This window comes from Leucoraja erinacea, chromosome 13 (assembly GCF_028641065.1).
Source record: "Leucoraja erinacea ecotype New England chromosome 13, Leri_hhj_1, whole genome shotgun sequence".
In the NCBI taxonomy this organism is placed as follows: Eukaryota; Metazoa; Chordata; class Chondrichthyes; order Rajiformes; family Rajidae; genus Leucoraja; species Leucoraja erinaceus.
This window is the reverse complement of record NC_073389.1, coordinates 39,486,923-39,503,958: the sequence shown is the minus strand read 5'-3', so window position 1 is coordinate 39,503,958 and position 17,036 is coordinate 39,486,923. Positions and strand designations below refer to the sequence as shown.

Below are 17,036 nucleotides of genomic sequence, written 5' to 3'. Positions count from 1 at the left end.
GTAATGGCTGTGTTTGGGAACAGAATCTGTGATATGAAGAAAGCATCAATTCAGGGAATTATAAAATTACAATTACAGTACAATTTGAATATATATGGGCATGATTCTAAGCAAAAAGTGACATTGGAGACACAAGGAACTGCAGATGCCGGAATCTTGGGCAAAACACAAATGCTGGAGTAACTCAGTGTTCAGGCAGCTCTTGTGGAGGGTCTGGATAGGCAATGTTTTGGGTCAGGGCCCTTTTTCAGTCTCAGTCTGAACAATGTTGCTTATCCATTCCCTCCATAGATGCTGCCTGACCCAATGAGTTACTCCAACTTTGTGTTAAGCTTGAAAAAGTGACAATTTCTATTTCTGGTTTCCTTTGCTCCATAGATGCTGCCTCACCCGCTGAGTTTCTCCAGCATTTTTGTCTACCTTTGATTTTTCAGCATCTGCAGTTCCTTCTTAAACATTTCTATTTCTGATTCATTTCGCATCATTACAGAAACGTTGCAGTTCTCACTGTGAGACATCAAGGCAACTGCTGTAGAACAATGTGAGAACATATAACACATTGTTCCTGGAGCGAGTTTTTGGTTCCTTCCACCACAGTTGGACTCTGTACAGGAACACCACCAAAGAAAGGTCCTTTACCCACCACCTATCAACATTCCTAGTCAGCCAGGGAGCCAATTACCCAATTAACCTATGTCACTACTTTCCACTCCTTGACTGCCAACCCACTGAATACCCAAAAAAATGACACCATACCCATTGTACCTAAGGCTCCCATCTTCCAATAATCGAAGCCCATGTCCTGATCCATCAATAGACAAAGCCACCGACCCCCAGATGCCAACTTTCAATGTCTAATACATGTTATGCCATCCAGCACATTATTTGTTACTGATTAATTGGCTTTGAAAACCATCCCTAATTACCATTATACATTGTGGTAGACACAGCAGGTTTTATATTTCAAACGATTCTTATCATGACCATTGACATGAAACATATGAATCATTAGAAATTCTCATACTGATAAGCTGTATATGTTACATTATGTTTGTTTCCTTTCATGCAAATAGAACCCCTACACATAGAAACTACCTGGAAGATCCTGATTGCCCACATCAGTATGGTCTGAAGTTGTTCTTAATATATTGAATGGCATTTTAGTAGAAGATGGCATCTCAGGTTCTGCAACGCATTTTAGAAAATTAAGTTGAAATATTTTCCTGATCAAGTTACGAAAATTTTTTATCAAAATGGGATAAAGAATACATTTTACTTCCTAATTGGCATCTTGAGAAACACATTGACACCATGTACTATTAATAGTTTTCTGGGAAAACTTACAACATTCTGATGTTGTCTATTCAGTTTCCAGCTTGCTAATCAGACCATATGCTTAACCAAAATATGTTGAACATTACTGGAAGTTGTAGCACACCATGTAATTGATAGAACATCACATGCACAATTGAGGATTTAAAGATGCAAATATTTTAAACCACCAACTTGCAAGCTAATGAGATAGTAAAATGCAGATTCAAACATTACTGCACATTACAGACTTTCTCATTCTAGTTAGGTTCCTATGGAAATAATTAATGTAGTCCAGTAATCTGTCCACACAGTAAATTAATACTGGTGATAATGAATTTGCTCACATCTCTGCAATTAATCCATAAAATCATTTTAGTAATCACTGTTAGAAATTACCCATCCATCCTCTCAGCTAAAGGCTATAGCAATGGTCCACAAAAATGTGGAAAAATAAAACATGAACAGAATACAGCCTCACACAGATTGAAAAATATTGCATATAGTTTCAGTTATTGGATATAGTTTCCTGAAGAAGAAAAAATGTAATTTGGGTAAAGAATCCTGACTTGGTTCACGTTGAAATACGTAATCGACGAAGAATTTTACATTTCCAAGTTTGGTAAATTAGATCTTAATGCCTAGAAAAATTAAGACTGTTTACACTAATAAAATTAATTTCCTGACATAATTCACAATTTATAATGTGAATTATCTAATCAGATAATACACTCCTTGTTATTCCGATGAACAGGGCTACCTGTGAATTCATCCATGGTATCATGTTCAGAAGCTGCGCTTGGAGTGAGGAAAACTGGGAACTGAATTTCTGTAATTTTTGCAGAAAAAAACGTAAAGTTATTGAAGATAACAATTCCTTGTAATGTCAATACTTTCCAATGAAACAAAGTTTGAGCATAATGCATGCACAATCACCTTGGTCGGCCATAACAATGAGAACAAAACCTTTAGTTATTAAAGGAATCATAGCAATCCAATCGCAAAATACAATGATGAGTTCTGTTACATGGCATTGCATAAACACGACGTTACTATACCATGCCATGCAGCAATACATGATGACGTATATATCTCTGCAAGGTGCCATTCCATATCCCTTTGATAGAATGCAACCGGCAACCAAACTATATTAATGTTAAAAGTTTGTTGGCATTATGGTAAAACATGAAAACGTGCGACAACCAAAATGTGAGCCTCAAGCAAATATCACTACAAAGCCAAATATAAAATATGGTTCCAAAATGCACTACGAAGCACACTGAAAAATAAGATTGCAGAAGGAACACAGAGAAATATTTTCTTTTGTTAGCCATTTGTGATGTCAGTCTAAGTACAAGGATGATGAACAGTTACAACTTCACAGCTATTAAGAAACAGATTATTCAGCCAGACGTTACAGGGTGTTGTCTAAAATTTTTCACTTCATGCAAGTATCAAATTACCATGCTAAAACAACGGAGCAAAATTATTTTTGCTTCAAACATTCACAGACAATGAGAACGAGGCACTCAATTAATACAATTAAGTCTTGTGCTCTGGCAAATTAATAACTTCACAGTGATTAATTTCTTTCTGCAAGATCCAGACAGGATTGCAGTTATATTCATGAAATACATGCTACACAGCCAAAGGTTAACGACCTCAAAGGCACTGCATTGCACATATTAATAAGTTCAAATAAATTGGATCATGTCACTTGAGAACTATTGGAACAATGTAAATGAGGAAAAGCAGATAATATCTTCATTTCAGTGCTATGCATTTCTTTATTTGTGCCTTTGTGCATGTAGTGGAAGTTTCTTTAATCACGAGTTCATAGTCTGAAGACATAGTAGACAAGTTACTTCAAACTAAAATGTCCATATAAATGATTTGGAATTATTCTCAATATTCAGAGATGTTTGTTTTACTTCTGTCTGGATATATATATATATATATATATATATATATATATATATATATATATATATATATAATAGAAGAACATACTATTTAACCAATAATCTTCATAGAATATATATATATAGGAATCTGTATATATATAGGAATCTGAAAAATATTGATGGCTTACCTGTTCTGTCAGAATTAAGCATAGGTTTTGATGGGAAGGATGGAGTGGCTGAGGATGACAGCTTGGATTCTGTAATTCAAAATGGAACATATGACTGTAAAGACAGCTATTATTTAATTCCCATTTAAAAAAAACGGACTTTATAAGCCTGTGGGAGCTTGCCCTTATGTCCTATCATTATTCAGACAGACAAACTAAACCATCCTCTCTCCATGCCAAAACAATGACAGAAACTTGGCATCTACGTTTCCTTTGGCCCTCAGGCTGTGTTACAATAAAAGTTTGGAACAGCATCACTAAAGTTCCGGAGCGTAACACAAAAGATTTATAAGAACATTATACCTTAATATCAAAAACAAATGTTATTCCAATGTGGACAAGGCCATCCCAAGAACTGTATAAGGGGAATTAAGTTCCAAATGCAATCTGTTGGCTAGATAACATCAGTTTTTGTAGGCACAATTTCCATTTGTGAGAACTTAAGTTGCATTTGTCTCTGCTTATACCTACTTATTTTGCACTTCAAGAACAATGTGCTTATATAATGCTTTATCATAATCAATTTACGTTAATCAAGTTACATGGGCGGCACGGTGGCGCTGAGAAAGTGTTTCTGCCTGACAGCGCCAGAGCCCCAGGTCCAGGGTTCGATCCTGACTATGGGTGCTGCCTATATGGAGTTTGTACATTCTCCCCGTAACCTGCGAGAGTTTTCTCCAAGATCTTCGGTGTCCTCACACACTCCAAAGACGTACAGGTTTGCAGGTTAATTGGCTTGGTATAACATGTAAAATATTGTCCCTAGTGTGTGTAGGATAGTGTTAATGTGCGGGGATCGCTGGTTGGTGTGGATTCAGTGGGCAGAAGGGCCTGTTTCTGCGCTGTATCTCTAAACTAAACTAAAAGTGTCCCAAGGCACGTTGCAAGAAAGTTATCACACAAAATTGGGCATTGAGCTCAATGATACACTAAAGGATATTAGAGCACTCTGCTGATAGGTGAAGGTTTTTTTGGTGCAAGTTAGGACATGGGCTGCTGAGTTTAGAGAAGAAGAAGCAAGCCATAGCCAGCTCAAGAGGTAATATGGCATGGATGAAAGTTTTGGGGCTAGGCTGTGGGGAAATACTGACCACGAAAAATGGGATGAAGGATATGGTCAAACATGAGACATAGTTATGAACAGCAAGGTTTAGTTGCTGATCAATGCCAATGAAAAGGATGGAGTCACAGGATTATGTACTAACTTAGTGACTGAGATTAAAGGCAGTGGCTTTGGTCTTTCCAATGTTTAGTCACAGGAAAATAAAGGAGGAAATATCAGGCAGGTAATATTACAACTATGAGATGGTAGGGGAGTCAAAAGAGTTGGTGCAGTTAGAGATCAGCATTCACGTGAACATGGGATTCATATTTGCAGTCCATGGTAATTCTGCTTTGCAAATGAGTGTAGGGCTTTGTGCTGTCTCTCTTTTTGAATTCTAGTAGATCTAGCAGCGACTGGATAAGCCAGTTGGGAGCAATATTCACACAAATCAACAATCTAGACTCCAGAAAGTGGAGATGAGGCTATAATGGAAAGTAGCCAAGGTAAATTATTTTAATGGGGTCTCGGCTATTTAAGGTGGAGACTAGTTTTGGTTTAGTAGACTAGTTCCATATGAATGTCAGATATTCCACAGTTGAAATTTTGAAACTGTAAGTGAAAAAATTGAAGAGTTTTTCTTCATGATACCGAAAGAAAATAAGTCAGGGTAGTGATGATGGAGGAAATGGGTGAATGAAACAATCTCACTGGCTCACATAAATTATTGTAATAAAAGGAATGGCGAACCATGTGATAGACTGACAGGGGGGGGGGGAGGTGATTGCAAATAGTTTAGTGAATTTATACTGAGGGAGAGCTTAAGGAAAGATGGCAGGTTCAGAAGATGGGTGGGAGGAGTGGCAATGGGGGAAGTGGAGTATGATGATTTTCACTAGAGGACTTTAGGATGTACATTCAATGGTGTGATTGGTTGCCTCATGTTGTAGATCTGTATGAGAGAGCCTAGGGAATGATTTGAAAAGTAAAAAATGACCAGTTGTTACCCAGACATCCTTTTTCACCCAGTCCAATACCCAGGCCATTACCTTTAGTTGTCAAGGGCTTCATTGCTGGTTTGTCATTTTCTTTTCTTGTTTTGCTCCTTTTCAGTGCTGATTTAGAGACAGTGTTTGTAGTCTCTGCACACATAAGATGATATGTTATAAAAACAACAAGATAATTTATAAACCCCAACTCAAGTTTCTTTAGAGTTACTTTAACACCCTTTATCAGCAAATGACATGAAATCACAGTTTCATAAGATTTGTTATTATGATAAAGTCATTAGGTTCCAGTTCTATGGGCTAACTTAATTTGCGAATTGTCTTTGTTCTAAGATTTGAAATAAAATAACAGCAATGTGTTAACTATCAATATAACAATTAATTATTTTATCATTTGGTAATTTGTGTTACTACCCCTTTCTTAACTTAGAATGAAATTTATTTTTTCCTGCAGTGGTATTCATGAAGGTGAAAGATGAACTGCAGAATGGAACATTTCTACTTTGCACATCATGACAACATTAAGTGCTTCCTGACAATGTATTTATAGTGTTGGTCAGATGAAATGCTAATCTTTTCCTTGGCAATGTGGCTAACTCCCAGTCTCAGAACTATACTTTTCCTTTGCCAAGGAGTATATATTTTTCCATTTCTGAAACTGACTATACTCATTAGCTTTGTGAAAATGTCAGATTAATGGAAAATTCAATTCTAAGTTATCTCAGAAGAGATGCTTATTGGAAAATTGGCCATTCTTCCACTGATAGCATTTGGTCCATTTATAATAATTAATATATGGGATACATGGCCAAATTCACAAGATGTGTTCCTGGCAAACAAAAGTCATAAATTTACTGCTTAAATATCTGGTTTGGCTGTTATTTCCAGAGGCAAGTATACAGCATTGCCACCTCTTAATTTTTTATTCATCCTACCTTCTTTTATGACTTCCTTGTCATGCAACCGATCACGAGTGTGCTCTGTGTCAAATAGAACAAAAGCAATGTATTCATTTTTGAAAGATACTAAAAAATAAAAATATTAAAAATCAGAATTAATTATTGATCCTATTATTTTGGAGAGGCAAGGAAGTAGCAGCAATAGGGAATCCTGAAAAGGTGGATCATATATAAATGCCCTCGCATTTTTTTTCCCTGCAGAACAAAAATGTATCTGTTCCTAGCCAGCTGTCAGTCAGTGCGACAGCTTGTCTTGTTGTTGTCTGGGAAAACCTATGGTAGTAGGTCGTATGCTGAGAGCAAAGAGGCTGGAGGGAGACATTGTAGTTGCAAGGTCAACAGTGAGACCAGATGAGCTATACTGCATCGTTGATAAGACCAGGGATGCAAAATACTACAGTTGAAGTCATAGTCTGAAAGGAAACTGGGAGCCATTAGATCACAGTGTGAAGTTGCAGGGGAACAGTTGATGGTCGGCCAGTTGTTTAGATTGTGGGGACAAAAGTTGGGTTATAAGACTGCAGTATAATACTGACATATATCCTGTTATGAGCAGCAGGGTGCTCATTTGGTGCTGGGGCAATGAAAAGTAAGTTATGCTTTGGGGAAATTATTTTAGTGGTGGAGTAATAATGTACTTGTGCCCCTGCTGGTTCACAAGCAGTGCTGGAAAAGCATTCATTTGCCTTCCCTTCTGCTTCTGAGTATCCTGAGACTTGACTAGAGAATTATCAATCAAGAGAATCCTGAGTGTTTATTTATCTCTGCATTGGATAGTAAATGGAACAATGAGTCTTACTTGCTGCGACAACCAACAACAGTAAATAAACAATAAATTGTCCATTATTCTAAGTAAACCAGGCCAAAACCAAAGCAGCTAGAGCAACCACAGTATTTCAAAGTCTATAGTGGTTCGGTGCTGAGGTAAGGGTTGTGGCTAGGGATGTGTTGGATGGTTAAAGAACCTCATGGTTGATGGGAAGAAATTATTCTTGAACCTGGAGGGAATTCTTAGATTCATGTATCTTCATCTTGATGATAGCAGTGCTGGAATAGCATGGCTTAAGTGGTGTGGGTTTTTGATGATATTAGCTTCCTTCTTCAGGCAGCACATCTTATAGATCCTGCCAATGGTGGAAATACGAGGCACATGCCCTTATTAAAATGTTGTAATTACATATCTGTTTCTGGCAAATGGCTGATTTTTCCAGCCACCAACTTATTATAACGACAAATGGCTATGATGGAGATGAGTTTGTGTGGATTTCTGATTTTTGCAATTGTAACAGTCATTCTGTCCCTTGAATTCCTGCTCATTGATTGGGAGTTAAACTGATTTATCTAAAATGGAACACCTTTCCAATAATTAATGCAGGCACTAAAATGTTGGAGCCCATTAAGGCACAGACAGCAGGAATACTTTCCTCGTTTAATTTGTCTGGAAGAATCAGTTGGCAAGTAAATATTCTTTCAGTATTTCCTTTATATCTTCCCATAAGATAGACTTTGCTTCATGGTTATAGAAAATAGAGAATAGGTGCAGGAATAGATAATTCGGCCCTTCGAGCCGTTCATTGTAATCATGCCTGATCATTCACAATCAGTACCCCGTTCTTGCCTTCTCCCCATATCCCTGAACTCTGCTATCTTTAGGAGCTCCATCTAACTCTCTCTTGAAACATCCAGAGGATTGGCCTCTACTGTCTTCTGAGGCAAAGAATTCCACAGATTCACAACTCTCTGGGTGAAAACGTTTTTCCTTATCTCCATTCTAAATGGCCTACCCCTTATTCTTAAACTGTGGACTCCCCCAACATTGGGAACATGCTTCCTGCCTCTAGCATTTCCAATCCCATAATAATCTCATATGTTTCAATAAGATATCCTCTCATCCTTCTAAATTCCAGTGTATACAAGCCCAATCACTCTGTTCTATCAACATATGACAGTCCCGGGAATTAACTTTGTGAATCTACGTTGCACTCCCTCAATAGCAAGAATGTCTTTCCTCAAATTTGGAGACCAAAACTGCTCCAAATTTGGAGGCCAATACTCTAGGTGTGGTCTCACTAAGGCCCTGTACAACTGCAGAAGGACCTCTTTGCTCTTATACTCTACTCCTTCAGACTGACCTCTGTATGGTAAATTGGATAGCATGCAAAACAAAGCTGTTCTCATGCACTGTATCTCAGTACATGTGACAATAATAACTGTAAATCTATCACTGTACCTGGTTTACTTGTAATAACAGGTTTTGGTGATGAACTTTTCCCAGGATGGACGTCTGCACTGTTTGAAGTTGACTGGCCACCTGAAAACAATTATTGATAATCTTATCAGGAATTGTAGTTCATTTTGTAGGCACACCATTAAAGATGGGTCGAGCTACACAGCCATGGTATGCACACTGATTCTAAGTTTATTAAGAATCGCTCAGCTCCAGATTTCTTCATATCCTTGTATAGATAAAAGAGCTTAGTTTGACATTAAGGGTGCATTTTTACCATGTGTGGCACCAAACAGTCTGAGTAAAATTGTCTAATGAATAGAATCATCCCAAGCACAAAGTGAGATGCTTGTGGTTGATGTAATCAATCATCTCAGCCTCAAAACACTATGACAGAAATTCCCCAAATCAGGCTCCACATTCCTCAGATGCTTCATCAGTTACCTTCCATTCAATAGATGTCAGAAGTGGGAAAATTCATTGCTGACTGCACAATGTTCAGTAGCATTCACAACTGTCTAGGTTGCAAGAAACAAAACCTCAAATCTGCAATCACACTATGACAATCTCCAGTAAAAGAGAGAGTCTATTTACCTTTCCACGACAATCAATGGCATTAGTGTTTCAGATACCTAACAAACCGTCCCATGGGCTCAGTGTTTACTAGAAACATGATTGGAGAAGTCTCAAATATGTGCAAGAGAATTATTCTCCACTTTCCTGGACAAGTAAACGCAAAAAAGCATTTGACCCGTCCAAATAAAACAAGCCCACTTGATTGGCATTCCAATCATCAAGCTAGTATTTGCTCAATCCAGCAATGCCACAACATGGATGCTAGGTGCTCCATTTAGAAAATGGACTGCTTCACCTCCCAAGCCCACCAATCCACAAGCTGGAAGAAGAAGTGCACCATCATTCACAAATTGCCTTCCAAATGAAACATCAATTAGACATGGATATACCATCCTTGCCAGCAAATCAAGCTCTGACATTAAACGATAGCACTAAGGACCTATCCTAATATCAGAGAGATTATTAGCATGAGGTACACTTTTCAAAGGGATGCTGAATGCTAACCTTGACATTGATGCTCCATAGTGGTACACATACCCCCGGTATGCATTGATGGCACCAAAGTAGAGATAGTTGTAAGTTTCAAATTGCTAGTAGAAAATATCACCAGCAGCTTGTGCTGGACCACCCATATCAAAGCAATGGGCAAGAAAGTACACCAACACCTCTACTCCCTGAGAATGTTTAAGAATGTTTGGTATGTCCCAACAACTCTCATCAACATCTACTGATGCACTGTAGAAAGCATTTTATCGGGATGCATCACAGCCAGGTTTGGGAACAGCTCCATGCAAAACCCGCAAGAAAATGCAGAGAATTTTAGTCGCAGCTCAGACAATCACACAAACTAACCTCCCATCCATGTATTCCATTTACACTTCACACTGCCTTGGTAAGGCCATCAGCATAATCAAGGATGAAACTCACCCCGGTCACTGCCTCTTCTTCCCTCACCCATCAAACCAGAGGTATAGAAGTGGGAAAATGGGCGCCTCAAGATTCAGATGGTTTCTCCCCAGTTGCTGTCAGGTAACTGAACCATTCTATCAACAGCCAGAGAGCGGGTCCATGCTGTTATCTGCCACATTGGAGACCCTTAACCATCTTTAATCGGACTTAACTGGATTTTATCATGCACTAAATGTTATTTCCTTTATCATGTTTCTGTATTGGCTCGATTGTAATCATGTATTGTCTTTCCGCTGACTGGTTAGCACGCAACATAAGTTTTTCACTGTATCTCACTACATGTGACAATAAACTAAACTAAACTCAATATGCCGTTTGCTATATAAATAAAATATATCATCCATGTGTCGCCATTTATCAACCTCTCTACACTGACCTGCAATTTTAGCACTTATCTTGATGCAAGGACATTTTAATGGAATATGAACAGTGAATCCAGCCTGCAGTAATAATGGAGCATGGGCAGGATATCCTTTCTTAATATCATGGTTGGTATAATGGTGGTAATGATGGAGTAACAAAACGGAAGGGAGACATATCAATGATAATTTCATGACTCATCTCTATCTATAAAAGGCGTTGATTTAAAAGGTGAGGTTTATTTCCATTTGATTAGAATACATAAAACATAACAATCTTGGTCATGAAGCACCAGAGAAAAACACTGCATAAAAATCCCATTTGTAATTATGTCCAAGTAAATCATTATTTATTTATACCTTTTTTAAGGAAGATATTAGCCAGCAGAGGAAATTAAACCCTGACTTGGAAGAACAATGTTATTTTATAAACTAAGATATAGTACTTAAGGCAAACTGAAAACTGATAGAGAATTTGTAAAGTACAAGTTTGTAAAAGTTAAAAAAAAATCACAACTACAAATCTTACAGTAAATATAGAAAATGTGGTATTCATGACAATGTTGATGCATTTTCAACTTCCCCTTTAAAAAGTTGAATATTGTATGCGTTACATATATCTGTGATGACTCAATGATATAAATAACTTTGACTCTGACATCGGGGGGGGGAGAGTGCAGTGGAGAGATAATTTTTTTGGCCTTCCATCACAGCTATGTGATGGATGTTTATGTTAAATGTAATTATGTTGTGTCTGGGGTCTATTTGTGTGTAATGTATGGCTGCAGAAACGGCATTTCGTTTGGACCTTCAGGGGTCCAAATGACAATTAAATTGACTCTTGACTCTTGACTCTTGACTCTTGATAAAGGGCCTATTAGGTATGTAATTCTCAACATGAACTTCTGAATTGTTTACCTGAACATTAATAATGAAATTAATAATTACAATACCTAAATATTCAGCCCATGAGCGCAGAGAGTAAACTCACCTAATACCTGTATGACAATATACAAAGAATACAAGGAGATTGTTATTTTGAATTATAACGTACCTATGACTGCTTTTGTATTAAGATTAGGCTTTTCGGGTAAATGTAGTGTCCAGTTTGTTCTGTTGTTTGCTAGAAATGGAATAAAATGTCTGAGAAATACATCACAACTTCATATAAATATATTAAAGTACATATTAACAGTGCATAGCTTTTGGCTTAGTGACTAGCTTTGGAAGTTATCAATATAAGCATGTAACAATCCAATACAAAGAAAAACATTTATTCCCGCTGCTACTCTGATATTTTTATGTCCTGTTGTATATGTCTATGGCTTGATTGTACTCATGTATGGTAGGATTTGAATGGATATCTCAGTACATTTGACCATAATAAGCTAATACCAGTAAGAAACGAGATGAAACAATTTTGTTTTACTATCAAAAATATTTATATTTCTGATGACATGGTACGCCGCAGTATATTAATTGGAATGCAATTGATTATCAGAACTTAAAACACAAATATTAATCTGAGGGATATTTTTTTCAGTAGAAAGACTTACCTGAACTAGGTGCACCCAATCCCTTTACTTTTCTCATTCCATTATTATTATTATTAGTTATCTCTGTTAGCTGAAAGAAATACAAATTACCATGAATTGCCTTTCTCAGTTTTCAGGTTCTACAAGCAACTTGATACATTTGATTCTCTTCCTGATTCCCTTTCAAAATTCCACTTTATTTAATATGATATACTTAATTGTTTTTCAGGGGAATGCCAAATGTAAGTAAAATAATTTAAAAGTTAAAGACAAACATAGACTGATCTGAACTGAAGATGAATTAAGATTAAAAGGGACAGTAATAGAGAAACGCAGGAAAGTAGGAATAAAAGGAGCAACAAACAATCTGCCTGGAACTCAGCATGTAGAGGAACATCTATGATGGAGATGGAACACCTGTGTTGGAGATGAATGGTTGACATTTCAGCTCAAAACCCTGCAATCTGAATAAAAGGCTCTGCTGGAAGTAGTTGCAGATTGCTTCATTTTCCGAGGAGCTGGACATGGAATTGAACAATGTACAATTATCATCTATTAGCTTCATTACTGACACATGATGGAGGAAGGTCAATGATTATGCTCTCTGAAGGAAGTTACTTTTTTGAGATGGAACTATAATTAGTGGGATGGTACAAAACTTGTTTGCTTTATGTTTTATTTTCTTCGTACTCTCTATTGTTCTGTATTCTCATTCTAATAAAAGATTATGTTCATTATTATTAGCTGGTCTAGACTGGATTTTCAATTGTGTCAATGTGAAATGAACAGGAAAATGTCCATGTTTGCTTAGTTCTCTGACTAGCAAAATGCCAAGGATCCATGTTATGAATCAAGAAATAATTTTGAAACCATTTAAATGCAGAATTAGATTAATTCCTGCACACCATTTTTTTTTGCACAAGATTCCCGAATGACAACCTTTTGGCTTTATAAAGAAGGAGATCGTGCTGTAAATGTGATACAGTTAATGAGAATTGAAGGTAGAAGAAAGATGGACAACCTTAATGCTGCCCAATCCCTTTGTTTGGGAACGAAGATCACCTCTCCACTTTTTATAATACCAACAGCCAAAAAGTAATTGGTCCAGTGAAAATCTAAAGCAGCAATTGCTGCCGGAGACATATAAAAACAATCCAAGTTGATGGAGCTATTTCACAGCTGCTGATAATCAAACAGTTGCAGGTGGCAAGTTGACAACGCAGCATATTCCAACGTGCAATCTGATCTGTTATTCTATCTGTATAAGTGTATCAGTTTGATTAAGTCAGTTTTCAGCTTGATTCTAGATTAAATAGAATACATAGCTAGGGACCCGATTTGAAAAACACAACATGCAGAATTAATGCGTATAACTATGTAATCAACAACGAAACATTGAGGACTTAAATTAGAAATAAAAATGATCCAGATACTTGTTAGCTCACTTGCTGTCACTGGTAGAAGAATTAAAAATAGATGTGCACTTCAGTTTATGAATAACAAAATTCAGATTTCATTATTCTTGACTTCAATTTCTAACTGTGGTACATGAAAGAGTACAGCTTTATTGGATTCTAATATTATTAGTAAATTGTGTGCCGCTACCTGCAGCCTTCAATGATGTAGATAATCTAACTATTATATCTGTTCAATGACAGTGCAGATTAAAAATATAGGTAGAGCACAAACCTAGCAAACAAATCCAATCCAAGTTGTACCAAAAGCTCATAGCCATCAAAATAGCCATAGCAGATCAATCTACTTCCATGTTCCTTCACAAACAATGATCTACTACATTACTTCCGTTCTGCTTCACTCCACGAAATATCCAAGCTGGTTTCCACTTTCTACTGACCATTTCGAGGTTCAAGATCAACTCTTGATTTCCCACACATCGCTAAAGGGCTAAACAAACAGAAACATCTTCCAACTGCACAGAAGAGACATTACTGTTCAAGTGTAGTTGTCCATTCATTGTGCATTAGTGGACAGAGGAGATGGTGCTGGTCCCACAGTCAGATATTCAGCTGGGGACAGGGGCTGTATCATGTTCTACAAACAAGCCATCGTTTACTACCTTCACGAGAACAACAACCAGTAGCTATACATTCCTTTAATTCTAGAACTTCCAACAATTGAATTTCAAAACCTATCACCACCTTCAACTACCCCACAGTCTCCATGCCAACATATTTGCTGCATATAAAATTCAAGACAGGGTGATTAATTGTCACCAAATCTAATGAAATATTACTGTTTTGTAGTCAATTACTTTGTGAGATGAACCAGATTTGGTGTACCTCTGCCAGTCAGTCACTTATGACCAGCCACCACTAATCCATAAAATATGCATAGAAATATCAATTTCCCTTCCCCATGAGGACATGATATGCCAGGAAGAAGAAGAATGGAATAGCATCCAAAACGAATGGAGTATCAGCAGAGATCTACAGATGTACATGCAATGTTCATAATTTCTAGAAGATTCAGTCAATTTGGCCATTCAATCACAGCAGATCTATCTTTCCCTCTCATCCCTATTCTCCCCCTGACACCCTTACTAATCAAGAGTTGACCTCCATAGCAGTCTGTGGCAATGAATTCCACTGATTCACCATCCTCTGACTAAAGAAATTCCTTCTCATCTCCTTTCTAAAGGATGTCCTTTTATTCTGAGGCTATTGCCCCGATCCTAGACTCTCCCACTAGTGGAAACATCCTCTCCACATCCACTCTATCCAGGTGCCTTTCACTATTCGATAAGTTTCAATGACGTTCCCACTCTTCCTTCCAAACTCCAGCAAGTGCAAGCTCAGTGCCTTCAAATACTCATAATATGTTAACCCAGTTATTCCTGGGATCATTCTTGTAAACCTCCTCTGGACCCTCTCTGATGCCAGCACATCCTTCCTCAGATAGGCTACTGGGGAGACTTTAAACTAGAACGGTTGGGGTAGGGACTCAAATAGGGAAAGCTAGCAGTCAGTGTGTGAGGCAGGAGGCAGAGAAGGGTAGCACTCGGACCCAAAATGTAGGAGAGAAAGAAGAAAAAGACAATAAACAGAGAATAAGAGGGGGTGGGTTTCTTAAATGTGTATATTTTAATGCTAGGAGCATTGTAAGAAAGGTGGATGAGCTTAGAGCCTGGATTGACACCTGGAAGTATGATGTTGTGGCAATCAGTGAAACATGGTTGCAGGAGGACTGTGATTGGAAACTAAATATTCCAGGTGTTTCGTTGCTTCAGGTGTGATAGAATTGGAGGGGCAAGAGGTGGAGGTGTTGCATTGCTTGTCAGGGAAGATATTACAGCAGTGCTTTGGCAGGATAGATTAGAGGGCTCGTCTAGGGAGGCTATTTGGGTGGAACTGAGAAATGGGAAAGGGGTAGCAACACTTATAGGGGTGTATTATAGACCGCCAAATGGGGAGCGAGAATTGGAAGAGCAAATATGTAAGGAGATTGCAGATATTAGTAGTAAGCACAAGGTAGTGATTGTGGGAGATTTCAATTTTCCACACATAGACTGTGAAACACATTCTGTAAATGGGCTGGATGGTTTGGAATTTTTAAAATGTGTGCAGGATAGTTTTTAGCAGTAATACATTGAGGTACCTACTAGAGAAGGGGCGATGCTGGACCTCCTGTTAGGAAATGAGACAGGTCAGGTGGCAGAGGTATGTGTTGGGGAACAGTTCGGGTCCAGTGATCACAATACCATTAGTTTCAATATAATTATGGAGAGGGTCAGAACTGGACCTAGGGTTGAGATTTTTGATTGGAGAAAGGCTAACTTTGAGGAGATGCGAAAGGATTTAAAAGGAGTGTATTGCGACATTTTGTTTTATGGGAAAGATGTGGAAGAGAAATGGAGGACATTTAAAGGTGAAATTTTAAGAGTACAGAATCTTTATGTCCCTGTTCGGTTGAAAGGAAATAGTAAAAATTGGAAAGAGCCATGGTTTTCAAGGGAAATTGGACATTTCGTTCGGAAAAGAGAGAGATCTACAATAATTATAGGCAGCATAGAGTAAATGAGATGCTTGAGGAGTATAAGGAATGTAAAAAGAATCTTAAGAAATAAATTAGAAAAGCTAAAAGAAGGTATGAGGTTGCTTTGGTAAGGTGAAAGTAAATCCAAAGGGTTTCTACAGCTATATTAATAGCAAAAGGATAACGAGGGATAAAATTGATCCATTAAAGAGTCAGAGTGGACAGCTATCTGCAGAGCCAAAAGAGATGGGGGAAGATATTGAACAATTTATTTTCTTCGGTATTCACCAAGGAAAAGGAATATTGAATTATGTGAGGTAAGGGAAACAAGTAGAGTAGCTATGGAAACTATGAGATTCAAAGAAGAGGAAGTACTGACACTTTTGAAAAATATAAAAGTGGATAAGTGTCCAGGTCCGGACAGGATATTCCCTAGGAATTGAGGGAAGTTAGTGTAGAAATAGCAGGGGCTATGACAGAAATATTTCAAATGTCATTAGAAACGGGAATAGTGCCGGAGGATTGGCGACTGCGCATGTTGTTCCATTGTTTAAAAAGTGTTCTAAGAGTAAACCTAGCAATTATAGACCTGTTAGTTTGACGTCAGTGGTGGGCAAATTAATGGAAAGGATACTTGGAGATAATATATATATAAGCATCTGGATAAACAGGGTCAGATTAGGAACAGTCAACATGGATTTGTGCCTGGAAGGTCATGTTTGACTAATCTTCTTGAATTTTTTGAAGAGGTTACTTGGGAAATTGATGAGGGTAAAGCAGTGGATGTTGTATATATGGACTCCAGTAAGGCCTTTGACAAGGTTCCTCATGGAAGGTTGGTTAAGAAGGTTCAATTGTTGGGTATTAATGGTGGAGTAGCAAGATGGATTCAACAGTGGCTGAATGGGAGATGCCAGAGAGTAATGG

The 17,036-nt window shown here is 37.7% G+C and overlaps 1 protein-coding gene across 6 annotated transcripts in view; it reads right to left on the bottom strand.

The window, feature by feature from the left end:
- The window catches only part of LOC129702901 (mucin-2), a 239,405-nt gene that overhangs the window by 146,211 nt on the left and 76,158 nt on the right, over positions 1-17,036 (bottom strand). For all 6 annotated transcript variants that reach the window (XM_055644987.1, XM_055644983.1, XM_055644980.1 and 3 more), the window contains exons 7-14: positions 12,138-12,207; positions 11,636-11,704; positions 8,681-8,761; positions 6,427-6,471; positions 5,534-5,626; positions 3,404-3,472; positions 2,072-2,140; positions 1,096-1,185 (exon numbers count right to left, since the gene is read on the bottom strand). In XM_055644987.1, coding sequence (XP_055500962.1) covers positions 1,096-1,185; positions 2,072-2,140; positions 3,404-3,472; positions 5,534-5,626; positions 6,427-6,471; positions 8,681-8,761; positions 11,636-11,704; positions 12,138-12,207 — 586 coding nt within the window. The remainder of the gene's footprint in view (positions 1-1,095; positions 1,186-2,071; positions 2,141-3,403; positions 3,473-5,533; positions 5,627-6,426; positions 6,472-8,680; positions 8,762-11,635; positions 11,705-12,137; positions 12,208-17,036) is intronic.